This window comes from Oncorhynchus tshawytscha, linkage group LG02 (genome assembly GCF_018296145.1).
Source record: "Oncorhynchus tshawytscha isolate Ot180627B linkage group LG02, Otsh_v2.0, whole genome shotgun sequence".
Taxonomy (NCBI): Eukaryota; Metazoa; Chordata; class Actinopteri; order Salmoniformes; family Salmonidae; genus Oncorhynchus; species Oncorhynchus tshawytscha.
This window is the reverse complement of record NC_056430.1, coordinates 29,291,905-29,309,083: the sequence shown is the minus strand read 5'-3', so window position 1 is coordinate 29,309,083 and position 17,179 is coordinate 29,291,905. Positions and strand designations below refer to the sequence as shown.

The 17,179-nt window shown below is 47.2% G+C and overlaps 1 protein-coding gene across 1 annotated transcript in view; it reads right to left on the bottom strand.

Annotated features, from left to right (window-relative positions):
* Positions 1-3,911: 3,911 nt before the first annotated feature.
* The window catches only part of LOC112239667 (forkhead box protein P4), a 162,890-nt gene continuing 149,622 nt past the window's right edge, over positions 3,912-17,179 (bottom strand). Inside the window, 7 exon segments of the mRNA XM_042296251.1 lie at positions 3,912-4,837; positions 5,206-5,381; positions 6,429-6,495; positions 9,406-9,527; positions 14,707-14,808; positions 14,994-15,070; positions 15,213-15,456. Coding sequence (XP_042152185.1) covers positions 4,681-4,837; positions 5,206-5,381; positions 6,429-6,495; positions 9,406-9,527; positions 14,707-14,808; positions 14,994-15,070; positions 15,213-15,456 — 945 coding nt within the window. The 3' untranslated portion in view covers positions 3,912-4,680.

Here is a 17,179-nt window from a genome sequence, read left to right as displayed (position 1 = left end):
ACGGGATGCAACGTTGTTGTAACGTCTCTTTGTTTTTACGCTCACGCTCGTGAATTTGGAGTCCAGGTAGCCAGACAAGCTTTTTCAGACCCACAAAATGTGTAGTAACAGTAAGCTGTGTTTTGGTATATTTCACTATTATTATTGAGGAAGAATGGGAAAAGAACTGAAATATTTAGGGTCTCCAGTCTCCCATTTGCTTTTATTGTGTGAACCATTTTGAAAAGGAGGTAGTGTTATTTTTGGTTTTTACTCTCGTTTCAAGGTGTCCCTCTCCCACTTTGTTTGTTATAAATCAATCTGATGACGTGAAGCATCATAACCCTACTTAGACAGGAGACAGTGCTGTTTTACACAGGAAGTTAATACAAAGACTCCTCTATTTAAAAAAGAAAGCAAATGGTCTGAAGTGAAGAGTTGATTTGACAAAACTCTTCCCCGGATGTTGTTTTAGAAAAAAATACATAAGTTGCATGTCCCTTGGCGTGTTCCTTTTACATATGCATGATTTTGTCGTTTGTTGGTGGTTCCCTCTTTGCTGTAAATATCACAAGTAGTCATAATGGTATGTCTGTTCTGAATAGCCCTCCCTCCCTGTCCATTGATGTGATGTTTGGGATGACAGCCAGCTTCAAACTGTCTTTATCACAACTACTCACAGCACATCTGAGACTGGGGATATGAATGTGTTTCTATAGCAATGTGAGAGCATGAAGACTATATAGGAGTGAACAATTATCATTGTTCCTATGTATTATAATAACACTTGTCCTTTTTGGTATTTGTTATACTGTTGTGTCTGCTAGAGTATACTGTAGGTGAGCAGCACAGAAGGTACAGTAAGTAAACAGTTCACGGCTAAACTGTTCACGGCTAAACCATTCCCCGCTAATCCGTTCACGGCTAAACCATTCCCCGCTAAACCGTTCACGGCTAAACCATTCCCCGCTAATCCGTTCACGGCTAAACCATTCCCCGCTAAACCGTTCACGGCTAAACTGTTCACGGCTAAACCATTCCCCGCTAATCCGTTCACGGCTAAACCATTCCCCGCTAAACTGTTCACGGCTAAACTGTTCACGGCTAAACCATTCCCCGCTAATCCGTTCACGGCTAAACCATTCCCCGCTAATCCGTTCACGGCTAAACCATTCCCCGCTAAACCGTTCACGGCTAAACTGTTCACGGCTAAACCATTCCCGCTAATCCGTTCACGGCTAAACCGTTCACGGCTAAACCATTCCCCGCTAATCCGTTCACGGCTAAACCATTCCCGCTAATCCGTTCACGGCTAAACCGTTCACGGCTAAACCATTCCCCGCTAATCCGTTCACGGCTAAACCATTCCCCGCTAAACCGTTCACGGCTAAACTGTTCACGGCTAAACCATTCCCCGCTAATCCGTTCACGGCTAAACCATTCCCGCTAAACTGTTCACGGCTAAACTGTTCACGGCTAAACCATTCCCCGCTAAACCGTTCACGGCTAAACTGTTCACGGCTAAACTGTTCACGGCTAAACCATTCCCCGCTAAACTGTTCACGGCTAAACCATTCCCCGCTAAACTGTTCACGGCTAAACCATTCCCCGCTAAACCGTGCTAAACCGTTCCCGCTAAACCGTTCACCGCTAAACCGTGCTAAACCGTTCCCCGCTAAACCGTTCACCGCTAAACCGTTCACCGCTAAACCGTGCTAAACCGTTCCCGCTAAACCGTTCACCGCTAAACCGTTCACCGCTAAACCGTTCCCCGCTAAACCGTTCACCGCTAAACCGTGCTAAACCGTTCCCGCTAAACCGTTCACCGCTAAACCGTGCTAAACCGTTCCCGCTAAACCGTTCACCGCTAAACCGTTCCCCGCTAAACCGTTCCCCGCTAAACCGTTCACCGCTAAACCGTGCTAAACCGTTCCCGCTAAACCGTTCACCGCTAAACCGTTCCCGCTAAACGGTTCCCGCTAAACGGTTCCCCGCTAAACGGTTCCCCGCTAAACCGTGCTAAACCGTTCCCGCTAAACCGTTCCCCGCTAAACCGTTCCCCGCTAAACCGTTCACCGCTAAACCGTTCACCGCTAAACCGTTCACCGCTAAACCGTTCACCGCTAAACCGTTCACCGCTAAACCGTTCACCGCTAAACCGTTCACCGCTAAACCGTTCACCGCTAAACCGTTCACCGCTAAACCGTTCACCGCTAAACCGTTCACCGCTAAACCGTTCGTTATTCAGTCTAACTGGTACCCGGGTCAAGAAGATAACATTCTGCTGCATAGCACAAAGGGTTGTTTGAATTTATAGTGTTGAGTTTCACAATGAAAGCATTGTTTTGGTTGAGGAAATGAATCCAAACATGCATTATTGCAGTGCAATAACAATGTATTTTTTGGGCCCGGTATCCCGGTTAATGGACAACTGACAACAGCCCACAGTTAGTTTTTTGCTGGCTTCTAGTGTCACATAAAGGGATATAAATTCCGTGTTCAAGTGCCTTATGAGGGTAAGATAATGATGTGCCATCTTTAACTATAAAGCCCATCTTAGGCCTGCCCACAGCGGAGCCTCTCTTAGGGTTGTGTTTGAAACACAGGTAGCCTGAGCATGGAGAGATACATTTAAATCCTAAGCGCTTTCTTTCTTTATCGAAGGAACTGCAAGAGGCTGTTTGTTAATACTGTTTTTGTCCTTCTACCATAGCATACCTAACGTGAGTCGTCATTCGCACCAGTTAACACGTATGTAAAAAGATTTTAACATCACCAAATTCTATTTTGCATTTTATACTTTGGTTTTTGGAATGGTCAGTACTGTCATGAACAAATTCAACGTAATAGTTACGATAATACAATGATAACTTAGATTTCAGGTGTTGGTTGTCTTTTGGCCAGTTCTTTAGAGGAAAAACTCAAAAAGGGGAAAAATAAACTACAGGGTTTTTGGTTTTCTACACATTTCTTTGGTTACCTGTAACAAAAATAAAATGGGAAAAAGCAGATAATACATGAAAATAATGTGTTTAAATTTGGTATGGCACTGCAGAGAAGGTAATGCTTTTATGCTCACTGAAAACAAAAGATTTGTAATCTCACGTGCTATTCTTTTAGTCCAACTCACACAGTGAATTGCAGATAGCTTCTATACAGTAACTACAGTAACAATAGAACTTTGAACTGAAACTGAGTTGCCACATTTTGGTGTCCCGCAGAAAGAATTCCCCTTATTTCTTTAACATTTTGGACACAGTTCCAGATGGAACCTTTGTGGGATGAGGTATTCTCTGACCGTAATAATATATTTTTTAAAGCATTGCTTTGTATCACAGCTGATGTTTCTCAACTAACTACGAGAAGATAAAATAAAAAGGAATGAGTTGAGAAAAGTGAGAAAAGGAATAATAAAAATGTATGACAAATTGTGGGGATAATGAGTGAGTGTTCTCAGGAGCTGAGGCCCCAGATCCTAAGTGCTATTCTCAATCTCCTGCCATCTAAACGGGTACACCCAGACACACAGAAAGGTATTCGGCGTACGGTGGGTTGGGTATTTTTGGAACAACGCTTTCTTTCCTGACAATACTAGTATAGAATGGTGTGAACCAGCAGAGTCAATAAAAACAAAAAACTACAAAATACACTTTGAAACAGAATTATATCACCATGGAAATATTGACCCTAAAAAATAAACAAAGAAACCATCAAATAAAAAAAGATGTGAAAACGATACCACTTTTTGGGTAACATTTTTCGTATTCCATAATCCTCAACCATTTTATTCAGATATCGCTGTGTGGATGCTCCCTCCCTCCCTCTCTCCTACCTCTCTTTCTCTCTCTCTCTCAGTGGCCTGGGCCCATCACTCTATCACGCATGAAGAAGGAGTAATGCAACAAAGGGTCCTCTTCCTGAAATCTGTTTTGTGGGGATGGGGGATTTCTTCTTTCTGTGTTTGGCTTAAGGAGGAGAGAGAGTCTTGTCTGGCTTGGACGGAGAATGGGTAGAGAGTGGGCTTAGTGCAGAGTCCTGCCATCCAGTCTCAGTCTCACCTATGGATCACTGACTGGCTTGGTTTCTGATGTGTGAGCAGATGTGGGTAATCTTTGAGAAAACTACAACTGTCTTTCCTTCTCTCTCAGTTAACAGAAGAAAGTAAAAAGCGACTGACAGGATTGGAGGAGAAGTATACACATCCTGGTGACTGTTCCAAAATATATATACATGATCTGGTGTGTGTGTGTCTACACTCTCCCTCACACACAGCTGTATGTATATTTAAGTGGTGTGAACATCAAACTACCAGCACTAAAGGACTGTAGGGCGGGCAGACCATCTGTCCCAATCAGCAGGGAGAGGAGGACAGAGGAGAAGGGGGAACCTCCATATCACCACTAAGAGCTGTCTCTCTGGCAATACGCTGCTCATAGGGTGGGGGAGGAGGGGGGTGGTGAGGTGGGTGAAAACGTGTGGGGATAAAGCAATGCTCCAGAGTGTTATTTTTGCATCGGTACATAACGGAGGTCTAACCCTGTTTGAAGTTTCTCATTGTTGTTGGTTTCTTGCTTTAAAAGAAATCATACATTTTTAAAACTCTCTATATCTTCTTTTTTATGTGTCATAATTTCTCTTCCCTCCAATGGAGGGGCGGGATTAAACCTCAAAGTCCCGCCCACTGGTTCAGCTCTTCCAATCCTACTCCAGCTCGTCGGTTGGAAGCTCATCCTCCAAATCTCGGTCATCCCGATCGCTAGGCAATGCCATGTTGCCATGAGTGATAGTTGCCATGAGCGACACAGAGCGTCTGTCCTCCTCAACCTCAGTGGGCTCCTCCTTCACATGGACCTGGTGTCTGAGAGACAGAGGGATGGGTTAGAGAGGGTGAGAGACAGCGAGAGAGAGACAGTGAGAGAGAGAGACAGCGAGAGAGAGACAGCGAGAGAGAGAGAGAGAGAGAGAGAGAGAGAGAGAGAGAGAGAGAGAGAGAGAGAGAGAGAGAGAGAAAGAGAGAGAGAGAAAGACAGCGAGAGAGAGAGAGAGAGAGAGAGAGAGAGAGAGAGAGAGAGAGAGAGAAAGACAGCGAGAGAGAGAGAGAGAGAGAGAGAGAGAGAGAAAGAGAGAGAGAGAGAGAGAGAGAGAGAGAGAGAGAGGGAGAGAGACGTATTAGAGAGGGAGAGAAAGAGAGTTTATGAGTGTGTGTGAGGAGAGTGTGTGTCTTACCCATACTGCTGTGGGCTGAGTGTAGGGCTGCAGCTACCGTTGCTGTTGACCTGTTCCACAGTGGAGCTGACGTCATTGTGGCCCATCCCATGTAGCATGCTGAGGCTGGCGGCAGAGGAGGGGTTAACCAGGCCCTGGCTGTTCAACAGAGTCAGACTGCTCTCTGCAAGGGCCGCCTAACACACAGAAACACACAGGTTTACATTACAATAACCATTGTTTACAATGGTACATAATTTAAAAGACACTCACACACATCCTAATAGACTTCAAGTACTTATGGATCCACAAATACACTTTGTTAGTATGAAGGACTCATAGATTTATGAGGCAATAGAGATGCTTAGACTGGTGAGTCCTGTTGAGATCTTGCTGATACTGAGTAATGCTGAAGACTAGAGCAAGGCAGGGTGACTACACTTTCAGGTTAACCCCTTACAACCACTAGGGGGCTCCTGAACTCTACACTTCACTGCTCAAGGGTTTAATGGTACAGTATGTGCAGGCTTGTTGGTACGTGTGTGTATGTGGAGTCGGGGTGGGTTAGGGGGGTAGAGAGAGATGTGCTGGTTGGTTTGAGTCGGGGTGGGGTAGGGGGGTAGAGAGAGGTCTGCTGGTTGGTTCTCCCAGAGAGAGAGAGAGAGTGCGTGTGTGTGTGTGTGTGTGTGTGTGTGTGTGTGTGTGTGTGTGTGTGTGATAGGAGTGTTAGGAGTGGCACTGAAATTGATTTTCTAGGACAGGCACTAATTTTATTCAGTGACCTTAATTGACAAATACTTGATGCTATAAATCATCTGAGTCAAAGTCGGCTGGAGTAGAATGTGTGTGTGTATATGCGTGTGGGGAGGTGTGGGGAGGTGTGTGTCTGTACGTGTGAGAGTGTTAAGGGCAGGTGTGTGTCGTTAGGGAATGCACTAATTATAGGAGGAAATTGATATTAGTGCCCTTGATCGTGACTGGCTATCGCACACGTGTCACTGTGACAACCCTCACCTGCGAACTAGTGCACGTGTGTGTGTGTGTGTGTGTGTGTGTGTGTGTGTGTGTGTGTGTGCGTGCACTTGCACGTGCACGTGTGTGTGTGTGTGCGTGTGTGTGCACTTGCACGTGCACGTGTGTGTGTGTGTGTGTGTGTGTGTGTGTGTGTGTGTGTGTGTGTGTGTGTGTGTGTGTGTGTGTGTGTGTGTGTGTGTGTGTGTGTGTGTGTGTGTATATACACTAACCTGGTAGCTGGCGTTTAGGGAACCGAAGCCCAGGCCTGAAATCATATTCTTCACCAGAGTAGGACTCCTAGAGAGAGAAAGAGAGAGGGATAAAGAGAGAGGTAGAAGAGAAAGAGAGAGAGAAAGAGAGAGGGGGTAAAGAGAGAGGTAGAAGAGAAAGAGAGAGAGAAAGAGAGAGGGGGTAAAGAGAGAGGTAGAAGAGAAAGAGAGAGAGAAAGAGAGAGGGGGTAAAGAGAGAGGTAGAAGAGAAAGAGAGAGAGAAAGAGAGAGGGGGTAAAGATAGAGGTAGAAGAGAAAGAGAGAGAGAAAGATATGGGGGGAATGGAAATAAACACATATTGACAACATGTGTGCAGAAGAGTTGGTCCAGCCAAAAACAACTAACAAGTGCAACAAACACACCTGCTACACACAGACACATACACACATACTGTAAACAGATGCTCACACACCACACACACACCACACACACACACACACACACACACACACACACACACACACACACACACACACACACACACACACATTGGTTCCAAGTCTCTGATATCTGTTGTGCAGGCGTGTATGTGTGTGTGTGTGTACAAGTGTGTGTGTGTGTTTGATTGTGTAATTTGTCCTGATTTCTCCGGAAGTTGGAAGGAAAGCTGTTTACACACTCTAACAAGCCTCTGTCCTCCGTGTCTGTGTGAATATTTGATTACACATGCTAGCAAACCTGCAGCATACACAGCGACACAGTAATGGTGCCGACAAATGGGACACACACACATACACACACACACACACACACACACACACACACACACACACACACACACACACACACACACACACACACATACACACACACACTCTCTCTCACACACACACACACACACACACACACACACACACACACACATACACACACACACACACACACACACACACACACACTCTCTCTACACACACACACACACACACATACACACATACACACACACACACACACACACACACACACACACACACACACACACACACACACACACACACACTCTCTCTACAGTGACTTCAGAAAGTATTCACACCCCTCTTCACATTTTGTTGTGTTACAGCCTGAATTTAAAATTGATTATATTGAGATTTTGTGTCACTGATCTATACACAAAACCTCATAATGTCAAAGTAGAGTGTTATTTTTTAGATTTTTGAAATTAATAAAACAATTAAAGTTGTCTTGCGTCAATAAGTATTCAACCCATTTGTTATGGCAAGCCTAAATAAGTTCAGGAGTAAAAATGTGCTTAACAAATCTCATAATAAGTTGCATGGACTCATTTCTTGTTAAATAATAATATGATTTTTGAATAACTATCCCATCTCTTTACCCCAAACAGTCAAATAAAGGTTAAATTAAATTTAAAAAATACAATTATTTGTAAGGTCCCTCAATCGAGAATTGAATTTTCAAGGGGGGTTTTCAATGCCTCGCAAAGAAGGCCACAGATTGGTAGAAAACAAATAGATGATGAATATGCCTTTGAGCATGGTGAAGTTATTAAATAGGCTTTCGGTGGTGTATCAATACACCAGTCACTACAAAGATACAGGCGTCCTTTCTAGGAAGGAAACTGCTCAGGGATTTCACCATGAGGCCAATGATGATTTTAAACAGTTATAGAATGTAATGGCTGTGATATGAGAAAAACTGAGGATGCATCCTGTTTGAAATAAGGCACTTAAGTAATCCTACAAAAAATGAACTTTTTGTCCTGAATAAAAAGCCTTATCTTTGGGGCAAATCCAACACAACACATCACTGAGTATCACTGTACCACTCTTCATATTTTCAAGCATGGTGGTGGCTGCATCATGTTATGGGTATGCTTGTCATTGGCAAGGACTAGGGAATTCTTTAGGATAAAGATAAAGGAAATACAGCTATAATCACAGGCAAAATGTGGAAGATGAGGAAGGCCTGGTTCAGTCAGCTTTCCAACACACACTGGGAGACGAATTCCCCTTTCAGCAGTTCAATGGCAGAGCGGTCTAAGGCACTGCATCTCAGTGCTAGAGGCATCACTACAGACCCTGGTTTGATTCCAAGCTGTATCACAACCGGCCGTGATTGGGAGTCCCATAGGGCGGTGCACAATTGGCCAAGCGTCGTCCGGGTTTAGCCAGGCTAGGCTGTCATTGTAAATAAGAATTTGTTCTTATCTGACTTATAACATAAAAAATAAAATAAATAATCTAAAACACAAATCTACACTGGAGTTGCTTACTAATATGACATTGAATGTTCCTGAGTGGCCGAGTTACAGTTTTGACTTAAATCAGCTTGAAAATCTATGGAAAAACTTGAAAATCGGTGTCTAACAATGATCAACAATCAACTTGACAGAGCTTGAAGAATTTTGAAAAGAATAATGGGCAAATATTGTACAATCCAGGTGTGGAAAGCTCTTAGAGACTTACCCAGAAAGACTCACAGCTGTAATCACCACAAAAGGTGCTTCTACAAAGTATTGACTCAGGGGTGTGAATACTTATGTAAATAAGTATTGTTATGTTATGTTTATTTATTTTTTAATATACATTTGCAAACATTTCTAAAAACATGTTTTCAGTTATCATTATGGGGTATTGTGTGAAGATGGGTGAGAAAAAAATGTATTTAATCTATTTTGAATTAAGGCTGTAACACAACATAATGTGGAATAAGTCAAGTGGTATGAATACTTTCTGAAGGCACTGCATGCATATCATCTATTGGAACCAGGGCTGGCTGGCTGGCTGGCTGGCTGGCTGGCTGGCTGACTGGCTGGCTGGCTGGCTGGCTGGCTGGCTGACTGGCTGGTGAGATGCGGAGGCAAAGATATTCCTGGCTGACTGGCTGGCTGGCTGACTGGCTGTCTGGCTGTCTGACTGGCTGGCTGACTGGCTGGCTGGCTGGCTGGCAGGTAGATAAATGTGTGTGATGAGTTTATACCCAGTCATCTTTGGTGGTCTTCTCTTTTGGTATTCCACTTCGTCCACCGTCCACACGGCCCCCTTCACATTCTCCACCCTCACAAAACACTTATGCAGACTCAGGTTGTGGCGCACAGCATTCTGAACAGAGGAAAAGAAAGAGACGGAGAGAGGGAGATAGAGATAGAGGGGGGGGGAGTGAAGGAGATAAAGACCATCCGATTTGAAGAATAATTTGCTTTCTTAAACACGAGGAATTCGTGCCTAAAAACAGCACTCTGTAACGGTTACTTCAGTTATACTGAAGAGAACCAAATACAACAAAACCCTGCTCAGAGAAATAACGAATGACTCGTGGACACAGACACAGACACAGACACACACACACACACACACACACACACACACACACACACACACACACACACACACACACACACACACACACACACACACACACACACACACACACACACACACACACACACACACACACACACACACACACACACACACACTCACACACACACACACACACACACACACACACACACACACTACAGACAAAAACACTTCTGTCTGGGCCGTGTAAAATAAGACAAGGATGTGTATCCCCTCCCCTGTTTATTTATTTTTTTACATTTCTGTAATCAGCCACAATCCACCCACCCCCACCCCCACACACACCACTATCTGTGGCTCACTCCCCTAGGGATAGTCTTCTCTTTTCATCTACTATTTGTAGTTTGTTCATGCCCAATTTCATTACCAATTTTAATTTGTCTATAATTAAATCCTGCATATTTTCTCTGACACGCTTTTTTAATCCATGAGAGAGGGACAGGCAGAGCGTGCATCACTCCTCACCGTAATTACACACACACACACACACATACACACATACGTAATTACACGAGCCATAATCAGCCCCAGACACCCCCCTCTCTCCTTCGAGTTGCGATGCTCAGTTTTGTAAATGAGTATGACCCCAATCTCAGCCCGCCACCCTTCCATCGCAGCTCCTCTGCTATTCATTGCTATTTGCATTTGGCTCCGTGATGAAAGCCTAATTCTCCCAGTTAAAACATTAGCAGTCATTTACAGCAGGTCACAGCACATGCACCCCCCCCAACACAACACACCCTGGAGAGGAGAGAGAGAGAGACGTGTAGAGAGGAGAGGGGCGAGAGAGAGACAGAGACAGAGTGAGACGTGTAGAGAGAGCGGGAGAGAGAGACGTGTAGAGGGAGAGGGGCGAGAGAGAGACGTGTAGAGGAGAGAGGGAGAGAGAGAGATGTGTAGAGGAGAGGGGCGAGAGAGAGAGAGAGACGTGTAGAGAGGAGAAGGGCGAGAGAGACGTGTAGAGGAGAGGGACGAGAGAGAGACATGTAGAGAGGAGAAGGGCGAGAGGGAGAGAGACGTGTAGAGAGGAGAAGGGCGAGAGGGAGAGAGAGACGTGTAGAGAGGAGAAGGGCGAGAGAGAGAGAGACGTGTAGAGGAGAGAGGGGCGAGAGAGAGAGATGTGTAGAGGAGAGAGGGGGCGAGAGAGAGAGAGAGACGTGTAGAGGAGAGGGGAGAGAGAGAGAGAGACATGTAGAGGAGAGAGGGGCGAGAGAGATAGATGTGTAGAGGAGAGAGGGGCGAGAGAGAGAGATGTGTAGAGGAGAGAGGGGCGAGAGAGAGAGATGTGTAGAGGAGAGGGGCGAGAGAGAGAGAGACGTGTAGAGGAGAGGGGCGAGAGAGAGAGAGAGACGTGCAGAGGAGAGAGGGGCGAGAGAGAGAGATGTGTAGAGGAGAGGGTCGAGAGAGAGAGAGAGAGAGACGTGTAGAGGAGAGGGGCGAGAGAGAGACGTGTAGAGAGGAGATGGGCGAGAGAGAGAGAGACGTGTAGATGAGAGGGGGTGAGAGAGAGAGAGATGTGTAGAGAGGAGAAGGGCGAGAGAGAGAGAGACGTGTAGAGAGGAGAAGGGCGAGAGAGAGAGAGAGAGAGACATGTATAGGAGAGGGGTGAGAGAGAGAGAGACGTGTAGAGAGGAGGGGGTGAGTGTGGGAAAGGGGAGAAGGGATACAGATGGAATAGAGGGCTAATGCTAGAGGTAGTATTGGAGAAAGGTCGAGTTAGGGGGTACAGAGGGGTAGGAATGAGACTGGGGGTGGGGAGAGGAGAGTAGGGCTGTTAGAGAAAAGGATGATGGGTAGGGACTTGTGTCAAATGGGAGGTGGCGTGTGTGTGTCACAGCGCCCACACAACAGACTGGTAGTTCTTACCTTTCAGCATACACCCCTTCAGTTATTGTCCTCAATGTGATATTAGAATGCTTAAAAGTACCATGTTGGCACCAGCAGTTCAAGATAGACTCTAAAATGGTCTTATTGGATGAGCCACATTCTGTTGAATGTGAACCTGCTCTCTACCCATACATTCTCAACCATATTCAGAACCTTGGAGAAATGAAATCATATTCTGTTTAACTCTGACTGGACACCTCTCCTTCTACTTGTCTTGCTCTCTCTCTCCCTCCCTCCCTCATCCCTCTCTCCCTCCCTCATCCCTCTCTCCCCCCTCATCCCTCTCTCCCTCCCTCATCCCTCTCTCGCCCCTCATCCCTCTCTCCCACCCTCATCCCTCTCTCCCACCCTCATCCCTCTCTCCCCCTTCATCCCTCTCTCCCCATCATCCCTCTCTCTCTCTCTCATCCCTCTCTCCCACCCTCATCCCTCTCTCTCCCCCTCATCCCTCTCTCCCCCTCATCCCTCTCTCCCTCCCTCATCCCTCTCTCTCTCTCTCATCCCTCTCTCCCTACCTCATCTCTCTCTCCCCCCTCATCCCTCTCTCCCTCCCTCATCCCTCTCTCTCTCTCATCCCTCTCTCCCACCCTCATCCCTCTCTCCCCCTCATCCCTCTCTCTCTCTCATCCCTCTCTCCCTCCCTCATCCCTCTCTCCCTCCCTCATCCCTCTCTCTCTCATCCCTCTCTCCCTCCCTCATCCCTCTCTCTCTCATCCCTCTCTCCCTCCCTCATCCCTCTCTCTCCCACCCTCATCCCTCTCCCCCCTCATCCCTCTCTCCCCCTCATCCCTCTCTCTCCCTCCCTCCCTCATCCCTCTCTCCCTCCCTCATCCCTCTCTCTCTCCCCCCTCATCCCTCTCTCCCCCTCATCCCTCTCTCTCTCTCTCATCCCTCTCTCCCACCCTCATCCCTCTCTCCCCCTCATCCCTCTCTCCCCCTCATCCCTCTCTCTCTCTCTCATCCCTCTCTCCCTCCCTCATCCCTCTCTCTCATCCCTCTCTCCCACCCTCATCCCTCTCTCCCCCTCATCCCTCTCTCCCCCTCATCCCTCTCTCTCTCTCATCCCTCTATCCCTCCCTCATCCCTCTCTCCCCCTCATCCCTCTCTCTCTCTCATCCCTCTCTCCCTCCCTCATCCCTCTCTCCCTCCCTCATCCCTTTCTCCCCCCTCATCCCTCTCTCCCACCCTCATCCCTCTCTCCCCCCTCATCCCTCTCTCCCCCTCATCCCTCTCTCTCTCTCATCCCTCTATCCCTCCCTCATCCCTCTCTCCCCCTCATCCCTCTCTCTCTCTCATCCCTCTCTCCCCCTCATCCCTCTCTCTCTCTCATCCCTCTCTCCCTCCCTCATCCCTCTCTCCCTCCCTCATCCCTCTCTCTCTCTCTCATCCCTCTCTCCCTCCCTCATCCCTCTCTCTCATCCCTCTCTCCCTCCCTCATCCCTCTCTCTCTCATCCCTCTCTCCCCCTCATCCCTCTCTCCCCCTCATCCCTCTCTCTCCCTCCCTCCCTCATCCCTCTCTCCCTCCCTCATCCCTCTCTCTCCCCCCTCATCCCTCTCTCCCCCTCATCCCTCTCTCTCTCTCTCTCTCATCCCTCTCTCCCACCCTCATCCCTCTCTCCCCCTCATCCCTCTCTCCCCCTCATCCCTCTCTCTCTCTCTCATCCCTCTCTCCCTCCCTCATCCCTCTCTCTCATCCCTCTCTCCCACCCTCATCCCTCTCTCCCCCTCATCCCTCTCTCCCCCTCATCCCTCTCTCTCTCTCATCCCTCTATCCCTCTCTCCCCCTCATCCCTCTCTCTCTCTCATCCCTCTCTCCCTCCCTCATCCCTCTCTCCCTCCCTCATCCCTTTCTCCCCCCCTCATCCCTCTCTCCCTCCCTCTCTCTGATCAATGTCTCCCAGTGGCTGACACTAGCTCCTCATGAAATATCCAGGCCCATTAAAGGACATACATCTTCCTCTATATTTAATACAGGCCAAACCTCAGGATATTTCATACATATATAAATATATAAAGGTAGATAGATCTAAATTTAAAGGGCCGGGTCTAGGTAGAGAGGAAGTTGGAGAATATATGATTTGCTAAATTTCATAAAAGTGAGATGCGAAGGCAAAGATATTCCTGGCTGGCATCTCTCTCCCTCCCCACCTCAGTTCAAGGCTATTAGTGCAAGGCTCGGGCCGTGACACCGCCTCTTCACCCCTCCTCTCGTCTGTCTCTCTGGAGGAGCTGACACTCAAATTAGATGGAGGCTTCAGTAGAAATGGGTCAGCACCTACACAGTCACGTTCCAGACAGGTGTGTGAGTGTGTGTGTGTTTGTGTGTGTGTGTGTGTGTGTGTGTGTGAGTCATAGACTGCGAGAGTGAGTGTGTTTGAGAAACCATTGAGTGTGTGTGACTCTGTAATGACGCTGTGTGATAGTGAGGTGTGTTTCCACTGAGCTAAGTGGAACCGTCTTCGTAGGCCACAGAACTCTCCGGAAGACCAGGAGGGAGTGAAGAAGAGGGAAGGAGGGAGAGAGGGAGAGAAGAAAAAGAGGGGGTGGAGGAAGAGAGGGGGGGGGGAGAGAGGGGGAGAAGGGAGATGGAAGGAGGGAGGAGGATGGAGGTGGGAGGGAGAGAGAGGGGGAGAAGGGAGATGGAAGGAGGGAGGAGGATGGAGGTGGGAGGGAGAGAGGGGGGAAGGGAGATGGAAGGAGGGAGGAGGATGGAGGTGGGATAAGTCAAATCTAACACCTCTGTGAAGAAACACAGCCACATGGAGTGAGTCCACACACTTACGCACACACACACTCCACTCAGGGCATTGTGGGTAAAATGGCTTATAATCATCAAAACAGCTTGGTGTTTCAATGGCCATGTCAGTTTTTGAGGCTGCCGAGTGTGTGGGTGTGTGGGTGTGTGTGTGAGGAGGAATATTGTCTAATCTTTGTGTGTGGATGTTCAGTGTGTGTGCATGTGTCTACAGTAGGTGAGTGACCTCATGTCTATGCGGAGGAGTGTGTGTGTAAGAATGTGTGTGGACTCACCTTCCATGTGGCTGTGTTTCTCCTGAAGTAGGCGAACATTCGTGTAAACCAGTTATAGATCTCATTAAGAGTCAGCTGCATGTCTGGAGCCTCCAGAATGGCCTACAGAGAGACAGAGAGGGGACAACATTAGACAACGTCTCAACGGAGCTACCAATGGTTCACACAACTAAAAAGAGAGTAGAGGAAGGAGGCGAGAAGGATGGAAGGAGGAGGGGAGAGAATTTGAGTGGGTAGGGTGACAGGATGACAGGAAGAGAAAAGGAGAATAAAAGGAGGAGACTTACATGGCGTATGAGAGAGGCGTAGGTGAAGGGAGGTCTGACGTCAGCGTTCTTATAGAACTCACAGTTCTGCGCCAGCTCTACAGAGAAAACACACACTGTGTTAGTCCTTGATAGGTGTGTGTGTGTGTGTGTCTGTCTGTGTGTGTGTGTGTACCAGTATGCTTGTATAGATTTCCAAATGTGTGTGTTGGAGGGCTGTATGCATACCCTCTCGTATACCTGAGGCGATGGGGGTGCAGAACTTGTCAGCGATGCGCCTGCGTATGGGTCCCACGCCATGCGGGTGTGAATGTGAGTGTGAGTGTGAGTGTGAGTGTGAGTGCAGGCTGGAGGAGCTGATGACAGAGGGGCCCTGGCGGACCGGGGTAATAGGGGCGGCGGCGGAGGTGGGGGGGTGAGGTAGACCCTCGGGGTACGCATCGCTCTCCCTCTTCAGCAGGGAGCCACTGGATGCCAGGTTCAGCTGGGGAGGAACAGGATGTGACATCATCAAATAGGGACCATCATCAACAAGATTCATGGTTCCACCTTGCCCTTTGGTAGGATAGATGGACAGTTAGCTATGCTGCTTGGATTTATACAAACCTTTAATCCACATAGACACAGAGACAAAGAGACATGAGCGATGCCAGCTGGCACAAAGACTATCTATCATAAGATCATCAACTCTGCCAGCGGAGAACAAAACAAAGACCTCAGACTCAGTTACACAGACACACACTGCAATTAGTCCTCAGTGAACAAAAACAAAACAAAGACCTCAGACTCAGTTACACAGACACACAATGCAATTAGTCCTCAGTGAACAAAAACAAAACAAAGACCTCAGACTCAGTTACACAGACACACAATGCAATTAGTCCTCAGTGAACAAAAACAAAACAAAGACCTCAGACTCAATTACACAGACACACAATGCAATTAGTCCTCAGTGAACAAAAACAAAACAAAGACCTCAGACTCAGTTACACAGACACACAATGCAATTAGTCCTCAGTGAACAAAAACAAAACAAAGACCTCAGACTCAGTTACACAGACACACAATGCAATTAGTCCTCAGTGAACAAAAACAAAACAAAGACCTCAGACTCAGTTACACAGACACACAATGCAATTAGTCCTCAGTGAACAAAAACAAAACAAAGACCTCAGACTCAGTTACACAGACACACAATGCAATTAGTCCTCAGTGAACAAAAACAAAACAAAGACCTCAGACTCAGTTACACAGACACACAATGCAATTAGTCCTCAGTGAATAAAAGCAAAACAAAGACCTCAGACTCAGTTACACAGACACACAATGCAATTAGTCCTCAGTGAACAAAAACAAAACAAAGACCTCAGACTCAGTTACACAGACACACAATGCAATTAGTCCTCAGTGAACAAAAACAAAACAAAGACCTCAGACTCAGTTACACAGACACACAATGCAATTAGTCCTCAGTGAACAAAAACAAAACAAAGACCTCAGACTCAGTTACACAGACACACAATGCAATTAGTCCTCAGTGAACAAAAACAAAACAAAGCAAGAGATGGGAGTGTGTATGTGTGTGGAGGCCTCTGTGGTCACACACACACAGACGCACACACAGCGGTGGCACGCTCTCTTCACGGCCCAGCTCGGCCCAATTAGGCAGAGCCCACAGGAGCAACGGGAACTGGAAACCAGTCCTCTGAGTCGCTCAGGGACACTTTTCCAAGGGCTGCTAGTTTAGAGCTAATTAAAACTATTGTGTTTGTGTGTGCGTGTTTGCGTGTGTGAGTGTGTGTGTGTGTGTGAGAGAGAGACAGAGAGAGGGGGGGGTACTCTGATCATCTCTGTCTTCTTTCCTTTCTCTCTCTTTCTTCACCTTCCCTCCTATTTCTCCTTCTCTTATCTTTCCAGTCATAACCAGCCCCCACCTCCTACGTGTCCTCTCCCTGTCTGCTCCAGAGGAGGGGTCTGTACCATTCTGACTGATTAGGGGTCAGGCCTGTTTAACTGCTACTTCATTAGCTCTGGAAATCTGCCTCTTTCTCTCCAGCCCTTCATTCTCTCTCTTTCCATCCCCCTGTTAAACAGGTACTTCATTAGCTGTGGACCTGCCACATCACCAAGGCAACACCACAACCCTCTTAATTGAGGGCAAGCTTTGTTTCCATTATGAAGACTCCTCCCTTCCAACCCCCTCCTCC